The sequence below is a fragment of the Patagioenas fasciata genome, chromosome 2 (genome assembly GCF_037038585.1).
Source record: "Patagioenas fasciata isolate bPatFas1 chromosome 2, bPatFas1.hap1, whole genome shotgun sequence".
Taxonomy (NCBI): Eukaryota; Metazoa; Chordata; class Aves; order Columbiformes; family Columbidae; genus Patagioenas; species Patagioenas fasciata.
In genome coordinates this window covers 124,403,222-124,417,353 of record NC_092521.1, presented here as the reverse complement: position 1 = coordinate 124,417,353, position 14,132 = coordinate 124,403,222, and the positions used below count along the sequence as shown (strand labels likewise).

Sequence of the window (14,132 nt, the reverse complement as noted above, 5' to 3'; positions counted from 1 at the left end):
ACAAAGTACCATCATTTCAGCTGTTTCAGTGTATAACACACTCAGACAGCATGAGTACAACCACCGTGTTTTCCTTCCCCTTTTTACTAAGCCCCCAGTTATCACTAACTCTGCTGTGAAATAAAACAAATCCAATTTAACAAGAGGTTAGAACACCCATGAGTGTGTACAGAGACAAATGTGCCCATCAACAGCACGGAGACTTCTTCCACAATTCAGTTGTTGGGGGCACAACAGGAAAAGCGTTTGTTTATGAATTTTGGCTAACACTGCACTGAGGTTGAAACAATTATCCCTGTAGCAGGGTATTCGCCTTCAGGTTCTCTCTGCTACCCCTGCAACAACCACTGCACCAGAATGTGACCTGCAGCACAGACTCATGAAGCAAGATGAAACAAATGAACAAACAAATGCCAAAGTCTTCAGATTTTGTTTTTAAATTTCCATCAGAACAACAAAACTAAACCCACAGCTATCTCCATTTCTCTAAGAACCATGCTGATTGTTGGTATGTTTTGCAGCGCTAAGGGGCAGTAGTTTAATGCAAGATAAAGTTTTCAAACTAGTCCATTCAAAGAATAAACCCAGCCTTTAAACCTTTGACACTGATTGCAGATCTGCAATCATTAACACAAAACATAAGCTGGAAAAATGTGAACCTCCGTGAGATGGGATGGGTAGAAATATGATAACATATTTATTAATTTATTTTAAACGTTCTGGAATGCATTAACATAAAAGTGGTTTTGAAAATATCTAGTTTCAACTTCTTCATATAATTCCAAAAGCTTTCCGTCAGAAATAAATGCCAGCACTCATGGAACAATCCAAAATTACACAATTGTATATTTTAATTCTGCTTCATTTCCATGGAAAAAATATTCTTTAAAAGTTAATGCTAAAGCTTTATTGGCACTGACTTGCCACTTTCCAGTATTAAAATTGGAATACATCATTTCAGACCATGCCATATAAGGATGCAGAAACCTTTTACATATTGCAATATACGTCAATACTTACTGATTAATATTGCAGTTCTGAGACACAGTAGCAAATTCACAAACTAAAAAAATAGCATAAAAAGTTATTTTAGATAATCAAGATATTTATGGTTGAAGTGTACGCATCTAAAAATTAATATTACCTAAAAACATGAATCTTGTCTTAATCTGATGGATGCTCAGGGCAAGATCTATTTACTTCAAACCATTCATCTATGCAGCTGTGAGATGCAAGACAAAAATGAAAACAATTGACATGAATATCTCAGTAACATTTAGCTGTAAGATATAAATATAAACTGGTTTCTTATAATTTCAATGACTAGTAAGATTTTGTATTATACAAATAAGTATATGTATAGTACATACATCATTGGAAAATTTAATAACCCTAAACCACAGTAATATTTGGATATTAAACACTGTTGAAAAACTAAATTTCCTAAGTGTTAAAATTCTCTAAGGATGCACTTTACAAGTTACTATCCGGCTTTTATATACAGGTTACTTCGCTACCAACACTATCAACTTGCCTTTATCATTCATTGACATTGTACTTCCCGTACTTACAGTTATTTGTGAAAACAAATATCAAACAGGTTTAGAAAGTGTTTCCACTCCTCTCCCAAAAAATATATTAGTATCTGACAAAACTTAGGTACACAGAACCTTAGCTCCACAGCCATGATGTGCATTCCTTCCCCATACAGGTGATTTTGCCTTATTTTTCCTGTGGGCTTTCCATGTAACCATGAGAAGACCACAGGAGGGAAAACTGACTTCAAATACATTGGTGGAGATGCAGAAAGATGTAATTTTTAAAACATCTTTAGGGTTGCTGCTGTTATTTCTTTGTTGTTTGTTTTTTTAATTGTAAAAAGCAACTTAGTTTTAGCATTTCTTTAAGCAGCCCTTAGAGGAGTTACCCACTACATGCAAACACTTGGAATTTTATATGCATCCTGAGGAATACTTGCCCTTTATGGTATATGCAGAGGCAAGGCAGCCGTGCTATAGTATCTCCTTGCTGCAGCTCTTCCAGGCATATTGCACACTCCCCAGCATCTTTACTCAGCACATCCTCTGAAAAAGAGCACAAAGTGAAGGGGTTAAAAAGCAGACTACTACAAGCAAAATGTTCTTTATTCAGAACATCAAGGACAGCTACAGAAGATACTTCTTCTCTTACAGAAAGGCCTGCCAAGGTGAGTGAAGATTGCTGATGGGAGACCTCTTAGCATCTCACATTAAAATATGGTTATGATTCAGTTTCTTGCCTGAACAACACAGTTGCAGCTCAAAATGAAGTCCTGTAGGGAGACATCCATATGAAGAGGGGTAGCCATAACCAAAAGCCAGTATCTCTTTGGAGTTCATCGACTTCCAGCAGATCCATACCCCACCACACAGGCTGTTTTGATCTGACCTGGGAAACCCGGGCTCTGAACCACACAGCCACAGCAGACACACCCTGTGCCACCAACCCCAGCAGCCAAGCACTGGAGAAGTCAGGTTCTTCATGCAAATGGTACATTATGCCTCCAGGCTTTTGAGAATTCATGCTGGGTGGTTTTTTCCTACCTGTACCTTCTCCCCCATGCTCAATTTTCGCTACAGATGCTAAGTTCAAGCCTAAACATCACATTTTTCCAGACATGACACTGCAGGTAATTAACTAGGAAAACATCTTTTTAACTTCTAAACACTTAGCGTATCGTTTGCTTTTTCTACGCTCCTACTCATCTCCTACACATCTGGCTTTCTTTTAGCAGCCTTGTCAGTACTCATATTTCACACCTTCAACTGCCTCTTACCACCACATCAGCATGTTCTACCGCATCCCATCCACCTTTTCCTCTATGTAAAATATGCAATTGGAGTTTTCCACCAGGGAAAGATCAGTACTGCATAGCTCCAATGACCCTAAATTCCTGGAGATACTGATTTTTTTGCAGCATTACCAATTCCCAAAACAAAGGAGGAAAAAGTTGCTAGGAATGCACAGGAGTTGGCTTTCACACAGAAGTTTCTGGGAAAATTTATTATTTTTAATAAAAACATTCTTTCTTGGCCACTTTTTTTCACCAGAACATGTGATGCGGAATTCAGTCTTTGCATAAAGCAAAACAGGAGATCATGTAAGGCCCCGTTTGCCAGAAGCAAGTTTAAAGTCCCAGTTAGAGGCAACCTCACACAGTGCACAGAACATTCACAAGGGACCATGTAGCAACCAAACTGGCAACCTCTGACAGATCAGAAAGGTGCACGCTTGGCAAAATAAAGCCCATGTGTTCAAATGTCCACAGTTTCATGGGAAAAATCTTCCCCTTCTTAACCAAAAGAAGTCTAAAGGGACTGCTTATGGAGAATACAGTTCCCAGGTATGACTGAGAAACCACCAGCTTTGCACTATTCTCTCCAGTGGCTCCAATATTTATTACTATGGTATTCTAAACAAAGGAAAAATGACAAGCAGACAACTAGAAATCTATCATGGCAGCAAAACATAAGATGAAATTAGGTCTACCTGTTCCCCTTAGACTGGCAGCAAGCTGTCTTGCAGATACTTGTGCTTCTAATACAGTGCTTATTTCAGTCTCTGCTATATTCATCGGTTATGTTAAAAATGCTGTATAATGCCACCTGTGTGGCATCTTCATGAGGATATGTGAAGAATATCTAACCTGAGGTAAACTGTTATAAAGAAAAATATTCAAAACAAAATAATAAACAATATATATCCACCACAATGAAGAGGATTAAAAATGTATTTTACATGGTAACATTTTTGGTAGGCATCGTATTAAGAAACTGCTTCTGTTGTTCTATTAATATCACAAGCTGTAAGCTTCTGAGAACATTAGAGATACCTAAGAGACAAAGCAACTTAAAACAACACAAGAGATCTTAAGAACTCTTGTCTGTCATTACAAAACCCTGACACTAAGAACTTGCCCAGAAGAGGGTGCTAAGGATAAATACTTCCCTGAGGTTGTTTTGGTTTTGTTTTATAAAAAGATACTTTAATACCTGACACCAGGAGGCAAAGATTCTCCAGACAGTATTGTCTCGCTACAGAGATGCTAATCTTCGCTTGCAGCTCTCAGACTCTAACCTTCTAGACTGCTCTTTGCACAAGTACTTTGCCGAAAGTCCTGTGAGCAGATCCACTCTCTTCCCACAGTTAGGTTGCAGGAAGAAGTGCCATTAATAATTCAAGCATGTATCATATACACAGAGCATATTTAATAAAAGTCATTTTTTTCCACAGAGTCACTTTATCAGATCAGCTGCTGGTACCCAACACAAAAGATACCTCCAGTGAATTAAACCCCAGCCTCCCTCCCTCAGCACTCTTAAAAGGGAAGCATTTAGTCAATGTTTGATAACAAAAATTAAAAAGCTGTCCAATAAAATGTAATTTATAAAAGAAAGCATCCCTGTGAGCTGCTATCCCATCATTCTCTGTTGTACATGCCTGGCTTATTGTGCACTCCCCAGACTGAACAACACTTGGGTCTGAACTCCCACTGAGCAATTTAACAAGGTTCTGCACCTTTTGGCTAACATAAGGGCAAGATGCCAATTTAAACATTTGTATCTCCCACCAGTCCTGGCATTATGTTTTCTTCCCTCCAGTACTCCTGTTCTCTCCCCAGCTGCCATTAGCCTCCCACTTGCCAATACCAGCCCAACTGCACAATAGAATCATAAAATAGTTTGGGTTGGAAGGGATCTTCAAAGGTCATCTAGTCCAGCTCCCCTTGCCATGAGCAGGGACATCTTCAGCTAGATCAGGTTGCTCAGAGCCCCGTCCAGCCTGGCCTTGAATGTCTCCAGGGATGAGGCATCTACCACCTCTCTGGGAAACCTGGGCCAGTGTTTCACCACTCTCGGTGTAAAAAAATCTCTTCCTCATGTCCAGTCTGAATGTCCACTCCTTTAGTTTAAAACCATCACCCTTTGTCCTGTCACAACAGGCCCTGCTAAAAAGTCTGTTCCCATCTTTCTTACAGGCCCCTTTTAAGTACTGAAAGCCCGCAATAAGGTCTCCCTGGAGCCTTCTCTTCTTCAGGCTGAACAATCCCAACTCTCTCAGCCTGTCCTCACAGCAGAGCTGTTCTGATCATTTTTGTGGCCTTCTCTGGTCCCTCTCCAACAGGTCCATGTCCCTCCTGCACTGAGGGCTCCAGAGCTGGACACAGGACTCCAGGTGGGGTCTCACCAGAGCAGAGCAGAGGGACAGAAAAACCTCCCTTGACCTGCTGGTCATGCTCCTTTTGATGCAGCCCAAGATACTTGAAGCCCCTTCTGGGCTGTGAGAGCACATTGCTGGCTCATGTCCAATCCTTCATTCACCAGCACTCCTAGGTCCTCCTTGGCAGAGCTCCTCTCAACCCCTTCATCCCCCAGCCTGCATTGATAAGCCCCCCGGCACACATTGCCACCCTTCCTGCTTCACCCCAGGCTTTCCCACTGGGATGAGCCGCCGGGCACACACTGGGCTTTGCCCAGTTCGGCCACTCCTGCAGAAAAGATTTTGTTAACAGGCTTCAATGGTCTTCCTCTGAAATAATGAGGAGTTGACATTCCCTACTTCTTGTGTTAACCTGACAAATCCTACCAGGTTCTCAAACAACAGAAAAGTGTAAATACTGAAGGAATTAGTACAAAATACCCAAATGCTCTAAATGCCCACATGCAGCTTGGCACTACATGTTAACAGACTCAGAACCCATGTAATTATGCTCATGATCAATTACACATATAGAATGACAACAGCAAAACCAAATCCTTCATGGACCTATGATACTTTGGGTCTGACTCCCTTTTGACTGTTTTAGATGATTTGGATCATCAATCCCAGATATAGAAAAAGAAGTAAAAAAACCTGTTAGACCTGGATTTGGTTCTGCACTTGTTTCATACAGTACCTTCCTGTACCAACACTGGCTTACACCAGATGGAAGTCAGTTTAAGGGCCATTTAACGCTGACTTTTAAACATATCGGCCATGGAAAAACGTGTAAATCATTTTACACAGAAAAGCTGGAGTCTGAACCATTTTTTGGTTTAATATTTTTGTACAGTGGAGTGATTCAGCAGATACATATTATTCTTTCTCCTTTTTCTCTTTTCTCTTAAAAAAAAAAAAAGAGAACAGTTTGAGATTTCATCAGTGTTATGATTAAAACATTTACATGTGTGTATTACCTAAATGGAAGTGGGAAGAGGAAGTAAGCAGAGGCCACATTTTTCCATTTCGCCCACGTGTGGGTACATACACAAACACTCACCGCACCCCCACATCCATCTGCCTTGCACCAAATGGGAGGTAAACATTCCTCCACCTTCCCAGCTGTTTGAACAAGTACTCACTAGCCAAAGGCTGGTGTCAAAGACGAAATCTGGCAAAAGAGCGTAGTTTTTTCCCTACTTTGTCTGCTCAAGTATTCCTCGCCTCTATCCATGGTTCATAATACTACTGTTCTAACTTCTGGTTGTCAGTAATTTTTCCTCCTAAAATTCTGCTCTTTACTGAAAAAGCAATTCTATTCCACTCCTGCACTTATAGCAAAATAGGAAGGTGCTGAATTACAATACAATCATCCTGGCAATTTTGCATGTAGTTTACCAAGTAAAAACTTTTTCTAGAACTTTTGGAAAATATATCCAACAACTATCAAAGCCATCAGCTCAGCCACGGCTAAAATTATAGGCAATGCCTGTGATGAAATAGTCTGTCTTTAAGCTGAGGACTGCAAAAGCTCATGCAGTACATACCTTATGGATTAAGTCATTCAAATCTGTGCTACTGCTTTTTGTTTTTCTTTTTAAAACACAGATAGATAGAGCCCTAGATTCAGGAAACCCCAAGTCACAAATCACAGAGACAGTGATAGTATTTGGGGAGATATCACCTTATAGCTGCAGTATTTTATTTCTCTCTGGGCATCCACTGGAAACAGAACACCAAGTTAGAAAGACCTTTGACCTAATCCAGTATGACAGTTTTTCAAAATATCTGTATTTTTTTCTAAAACTTAAAAGCTTAAATGTCTGTGGAAGCTGCCACTGCAGCAAGCTTAACCGGGAAGAGCACCACAAAAGTGCACCCTTTCAGGAATACGACTGAAACTCAATTGGATCATACCTTCTGAGCAGTCTTATCAGCATTAAAACTGGTAAAACAAGAGCCATGAAAGGTTAAAGCATACTGACGACACTTCATTAAATGGTATATATTGCCACGTATCTGTTACACATGCATTAATTTTTGCTGCTGATTACTAAAAACTTAAATACTAGAGACTGTCTTTGCTTGTTATTAAATGGAGAAATCAAGCTCTAGATATCTGTCCAGGGAAGTGGTGGAGTCACCATCCCTAGAGGTGTTTAAAAGGTGCATACATGAGGTTCTCAGGGACACGGTTTAGTGTCAGAGTTAGGTTATGGTTGGACTCGATAATCCTCGGGGTCTCTTCCAACAAAAATGATTCTATGAAACACTACCTATGGCTCTAATACAAGCACCCTCCTCTAGATCAGATGCAAAAGGAAACAATTTTTTAACATCTAATGTTTTCACTTGAATCATGGCTAAGTGGTTTTCAGTGTTCTCAACACCAAAAAGCTGAGCATGTGAAAATTCAGAATTCAACTCTGCTAACTTCAATCCAAATCCTTTTTATACTGCTAAAAAAACCCTAATACCCATATGCTAATCAAACAAGAACATGTTGCAACTTTGTGTGTGCTTCCGGCACACACGATAACCCCGAACACCCACTCACGACTTGCGCATTAATACCTAGAATTTAACCAATCTAAAAACACCTTCACCACCACAATATACAAAAACATAACCTGTCTAAACCAAATGAAGCAGCTACAATAAATGTGACACTTCCTCAAAAGTACAAAGCGTTTGGTGAATTCTGGAGTCTTTGGTTGGCATCTCACTCTTCACCCCTTGCAACACACCAACCTCTTATGATTTCCTATTCCAAGTCCAAGCGTTACCCTTGCTCTCCCCTTCCCTTTCACTTTGCATAGTGTTGGTCCAAGACTGAGATATCTATACAAAAACAGATACCCACCATGAAACACGTCCTGCACAAACATTGCCTACAGACTTTGGTGCTCCCTCCTCTTAAAACACAAATGGGAGGGAGCACACTAAACAAAGTGAAAGTTGAGCAAGAAAAATATGTGTAGAATAAGGCCTACGCGGCAATATTTGCATCACAATACTGCACTGAGCTAGAGGGAAGTTGCTGCAGATGTTTCACTGTTCCTCAGCTAACACAACTTTTGAAGAACTGGATTTAGATTTTTGTGGGACATTCTCAGCTTTCAGAAGCAAATTCTGAGAAATAGCTAGATGCTTCCTGTTCAGACAGATAACAATCAGGCGTATAGTAGAGAAAAAAAATACTTTCTGTTGAATAAAGATAAAAACTGAAATAGCAGCGATAGAAATAAATTTTAGGGAGCAGGATGAGTATAAAAGCCTGTATAGTCTTAACTATCTGGATACAATTCTGATTAGGTAAATTAAATAATACAGAGGGGAGAGGGATTTGTGCAGTGAGGGAAACAGTTCTTTTGTAAAGGGGGTTTTCATCAGTGGCCACAATGGAAATCTATTTGCACCTTTAAGATAGATGGGTGTCAATACAAGCTACTCTTCTGCAAAAAAAAATTTAAATGCCAAGTTTAAATAATAACACAGTTTTCATACAATGTCCCATTAAGATACCTTCCTCACAGACAAAGTCAAGTTTGCACCCCAGCACTCCTAGTGAAGAGCTAGGCTTTGAAAAAAGGTCAAGTAGTCTGAGAAATAAAGCTCCTCACTTCCAAGCAACAACATCCACAGTCGCTCCTATGCTATCCTGCTCCGTGTACCAACTTTCTTGGTCCGTATTTGTTCTTCTGGGAGAAAGCGCTGAGGTGAAATAGGTACTCACACAAGACAAATTTTATCAACCCAACTGCACATGAATGCCTTGTGCTCCTGTCTTGAGATTTATTGCCAGAGCAACTATGTGTTTCTACAGTGATTCAAGATTAGCTCTTGATACACAGACAATCATGTGATTGAGTCTGAAACTTCTGCTTAAGCTACAGTCCTTCCAGCTTCTGTTTAATCATTGTTCTTGTGGTTTGAGGTGCCCTTCACCATTAAATCATCTCAATACAGCTAAACAACTTTCTCCTGTTGCACTGACTTCTGAAGATAAGTTCTGTTCACCACATTTCTAAGTACCATGTCCCTAAACTGTCAAATTTTAGTCTAGATATAGGTCAAAGAGCTGCATCTGCTCACAAACAAACCACAAATAAACAGTCTTGTCCTCCAGAACATGATGTAAAGAGACTTTGTGCCAGCCTTACCCATCTCGTACTAAGTGTCTGTTCCAACTGAACTGATCCCTGTTCGTGTTCTGAATGACCCAAGGGGTAACTTGTTATTGAATAGTCTTCCTTGGCATTCTGTGTTTGTCCCAAGGCTTCCTCCCCTCCCTTCAGAAACGCTACTCTTGGGAAATCAAAATACTTTTAAACATGATCTCATTAGGAGGCAACTGGGTGAAAATGCCTTGAATGCAGCAGTACCAAACTATTGCCCCACCATGAAACCCCATCATGAACGGTGTACCCCAGCACATACTATCTGAAAAGCTGCTTACTGCAGTGCATGGAACAAGGAAGCTGCCTTTAGGCTATTTTCTTGGGTTTTAATCAATTATTACATGACCTCTTGAGTTATCGTGTATTAATCTTGAATGTCAGGAGCTAAATAAAAAGGAGCACGTAAAGGGGCAAACCCACAAGAAAGAAAATAGCAGTAAAACAAGACTCCTTAGGAAACAGTGTAAGGAACTATCACTTGGGGAATACCCTCCTCCTTGGCTCCATCAGGTAAGAACAATTTACACTTCTCAAGGCTCAGTTTACCATCAAAGAGGATCTTACACCACAAATATGCTACAAAAGGAGTGGCTGAGTAAATGGCCAGGGGCAACCAGCATGCATTGCTGACAGAGTCTGCTCCAGCTAGAGAGGATTGTTTCTTACAGGGAGCTGGGGACAACTGGGATGAAGGAAACTTACAAAAGCAGGCAAGAAAAAATACCAGTGCAGAATCCATGCATGCAGATCTTCTATCATTTTGATTCTTTGCTCAACAATGCTTCTTATCTTTGAGGAGTAAAACAAAGCATAATATTATAAGGGCTACTTATATGTACCTCTCAACCTGTGCCATCACTAAGAAACCGCTATGATAGATGAAAAATCGATTTAGGCCTGTTAAGAACTTGGAATTGCAATCAAGAGATCCAGTCCAAAGGTGGGTGAACCATTTGGTTTTCCCCTGAGCAATGGGCAGAAACTAAGTCTTGTCACCAAGGGGGGGACACTCAAGAAAGATGAGAGACACCTGAAATCTAGCCTGCCTAGAGTAGATTACATCTTTACCAAAGGTAAAAACAAACAAAAATCCCACCACCAAACACACCCACACAAAACCCACCCACACAAAACAAATCCAAAACCATGCCCCCTCCCACAAAAAACCAAAAAAAAAAACCCCAAACAAACCAACAAAACAAAAAAACACCCACCAACAAAAAGCCACAACCCCCACATACGAAAACCCTACCACAACCAACCAGGCATAAAACCCCAGGAGGATTTATCTACAGAAGCTTCTTCTAGTAGTTAATCACTTGGGAACCTGAGTTAATGATTTAATGAGGAAAAGATACCACTGCAGTCAGGAGTAGGGTGATGAACTCCTTTCATATACTGTGCAGAGACAGTTCTCTTCTAATAGCTTTATGGTCAGAAGGAAGACTTAACTGTGATGCTTCAAGCCTGTCAAAATGATCAACTTTTCCAAATCAAGAGCAGATGCTGTCACCAACAGTGTTCACAAAGACTGGGAAAGTGAAGCAGAGCATGGATGTGGCAGAGTAGGTGCAGCAGAAGATGGTTGTCTCTGATCAATCGAAGGGAAAGATCTAAATTGGAAAAGATCTTGCAAGTGCAGAATGTTGATGCGACTGTACAAAAGGACCCTCACTGAGGTTACAAAACCTCTCTTGCTTCATCATCTTTTTGAAGTGACTAAGCCTATTTTATCCCCAACACAAGAGGAGACTAAAAGGATTGCAGAACACAGTTTTTCCAAATGACAAGGCTTCAACCATTTGCCATCACTGAAACTATGGTCAGAAGTCACAGAAATCGCTTCGTAATGATTTTCAGTTAAGAAGTTTCACTCTTATAATGGTCTGCAATGAGTTGAGAGTGTGACAGGGACATGCTTGCCTAATGAAATGTATAAGAACTCTCAACAAACACAAGGTAGATGCAGTGGGAGCATTAGAAACCTTCGTGGAAGAAAGGGTAGGGCAATAGCATCCCTGAAGAACAGAGAGGGAATGAAGATGAGAAGCTCAGATGCAGTTAGCTATCCTATTACTCTAGGAAACATGGGTTACTTTAATGGTGACTTGTTTTGAAGCTGGATGTAGGATTTGATTCAGTGTTTTGTTCACTTTGTCCCTTTTGAAGTTTCTATTCCAGGCTTCCTACAGGTGCTCTGAGCACAATGAGTTTTGCCAGGTCTTTCTTCCCGTCTTTTAACATTGGCCAAATAAGTGACTCATTTCTTTGCAAGCTTGCAGAAGAGTTTGGTTTGATCTGATGCAAAATGAATGCACATGGAGCACTAAGGGATGATGGCATGAAAGATGAAACTATAAGCCTAAGCTTGAAACAGGAGGAGGGGAGAAAAACAGGTGTGTCTGACTAAGACACTATTCTTAGGGAAGATACGATGCATTACTGAGCAACACACAATGAAAATGCTGGTGCCAAAACACAGTGTGCATAAAGTCTGGCTTATTAACTCCAGTGCCAGGTGCTAGGCCTACAGGGAGCTTTTCCTAGCAGGTTTGAGATCAGCCTTTTCCAAGTTAATTCTGAATGTCTGCTTTCAACGTGCATACACAAGACAGGGATATAAATCACTGCATAGTTTTTACTTGTCTTTTCTGTTCATAGCAGACAGACTGCTTTTTTTACAAGCTATTCCTATTTTAAATGCAATTATCCTTGTGATATAGATGGAATGCAAAACATTTCTGAATGCAAAAAGTTCTGATAACGTTAAGTACTGAGTCAGAGGTTTCAAAGTTACCTCAATTCTTCTGCTCTACACTAACGCATAATCCAGTACTATCATTTATTCCAGCAAGCATAGAGATACAGTATTTCTTCAAAGCAAATAGCATCAATTTCTGGATCCAAGCAATTAAGTCAAAGAGAAGACACCCACATAATTTCAACAGTATTCAGCAATCATGATCATTCACAAATAATAATACAAAAAGATTAACATGGGAGATGTGTTTTAAAAAAACAGAAGTCCCCGAAGACAATTCTCCTGTACTTGTTCAAAGTTTTATGCACATAATCCGGCAGTGTATTTCTACAATCACATTAAAGCTTGGGGGTTTTTTTCTCCTCATTTTTTAAATTTACAGGCTAGCGGAACTATCAGACACCATTATGGCAACAAGGCATTGCAGTTAATAAAGCTGTAGATTGAAACAGACTTTCCTGGAACTGGGGAGAATAAAAGATTAAAGTATAAACCAAACAATTCCACCCCCATCTCTTCAGTCCAAACAAATAAACACGATTATGGACCAAAAATGATCAATGAATACTACATTTTTGCTTAGCTACATGAAGGATATCCAATATTTAATGTTATACATTAAGACTATCTAAGGAAATTTCACGCAAGAAAGGAGGGGATGAGGAACATGGTTGAAATGAAGAAAACTTCAATTTTAACCTGTACTAAAATTATCTGAGGCTTTTATGAGGAAACGTTAACAAGGTTTCATAAGTTAATTTAGTTCAGCACAAAATCTAGCACTAGTAAAGTTTTTTGTATTTCAGCTGTGTGTTAGAACTTTGGGTTATTACTGCAGCTGAACGAATCTGTAGCCGTGTGAGACAAACTTACGCAAACTCTGAGGAGCAAGGAGGTTCCTCCAGGGAGCATACAGCAGGCTAATCTAGTATTTTGTCCCTATGTCAATATATAATCAATGTAATTCCTGTCAAAAGGCAATTTACAGCTGTTCTAGAATCCCTGGATTTTGATACAAATACTAAAAACTGTTAACATTCTCTCCTGTGTAAGCAGTGATAATAATCCCCAGTTTAGGAGCGAGATACTCTAGCACATCAATAGTGTTTTCACCCAGTCTGTTTCTGAAGAGTTAGACTTGTTCTACCACTGAAACCCGCTGCAAAAGCTGTACTGGACTTCTTTTGTCGTTGGAGGCTTGAGTCTGCAACACGGCTAGTTAAGTAATCGAAGTGTAGCAGGTTTTAAAGCAAAATTATAATCTGAAGAATAAATTCCATATGACATTTCAGGCAATACTTTCAATTGATCTGCCCTTGGGGCAGTTTGTGAGCAAGGAGTGCTTCCCATTCTTTTATATTTCTTAAAAAAAAAAAAAAAAATCTTGATCTGTGAGCAATCTGTGCTAGTTCCTGCAAAACAGTGAGGGATTTAAGGAAGGAAATACCATGGAATTCCTACACAGATCATTCAGTCTCAGCAAGATGTAATTTGGTGTTTATTTTTAAAAACCTAAAGATTTCAAGTAGTTTTATTTCAAAATCCAGCCAATGAAACCTGTCCTCTAAGATTCTTTCGAGGTCCCTTCCAATCCCTAACATTCTGTGATTAGGAAAAACTGTATTTTCAAGGGTTTTGCTTCCACAGAGCAACTACAAAAAATAAGTCAGTTTGCTGCTAATAAACAAGTAAAATCTTAAGGTTTTCTAGCTATCAGCTTTAAAGACTGCAGAATTACCATATGAAACTAGGAACACGACTTCCCCTGAAGCTAGGTTCCCAGCAGTCACAAGACTGCAGCAGTTGCAGACGCGATTTATGACATCCTCCCAATGACCTCGCAAAGCTAAGACTGATTAAGTGTAAGACAGGGAAGGTAGCTCCTGTCTGCCCGCGTCACATGGTGCAGAGTCACGGCACAGCGAGCGTTTGCTGCCGAGCCAACAGAACCG

At 39.9% G+C, this 14,132-nt stretch overlaps 1 protein-coding gene across 3 annotated transcripts in view; it reads right to left on the bottom strand.

Annotated features, from left to right (window-relative positions):
• ZNRF2 (zinc and ring finger 2) overlaps positions 1-14,132 on the bottom strand; it is a 60,124-nt gene that overhangs the window by 5,806 nt on the left and 40,186 nt on the right. The window contains exons 3-5 of one of the 3 annotated variants that reach the window (XR_010650893.2): positions 1,979-2,084; positions 1,145-1,222; positions 1,021-1,063 (exon numbers count right to left, since the gene is read on the bottom strand). Coding sequence is in view for 2 of the 3 variants with exons in the window: in XM_065831084.2 (XP_065687156.1) it covers positions 1,165-1,222; positions 1,979-2,084 (164 nt within the window). In the remaining variant the exon portion in view is untranslated. The remainder of the gene's footprint in view (positions 1-1,020; positions 1,064-1,144; positions 1,223-1,978; positions 2,085-14,132) is intronic. The other 2 variants (XM_071804906.1, XM_065831084.2) reach the window with 2 other exon arrangements.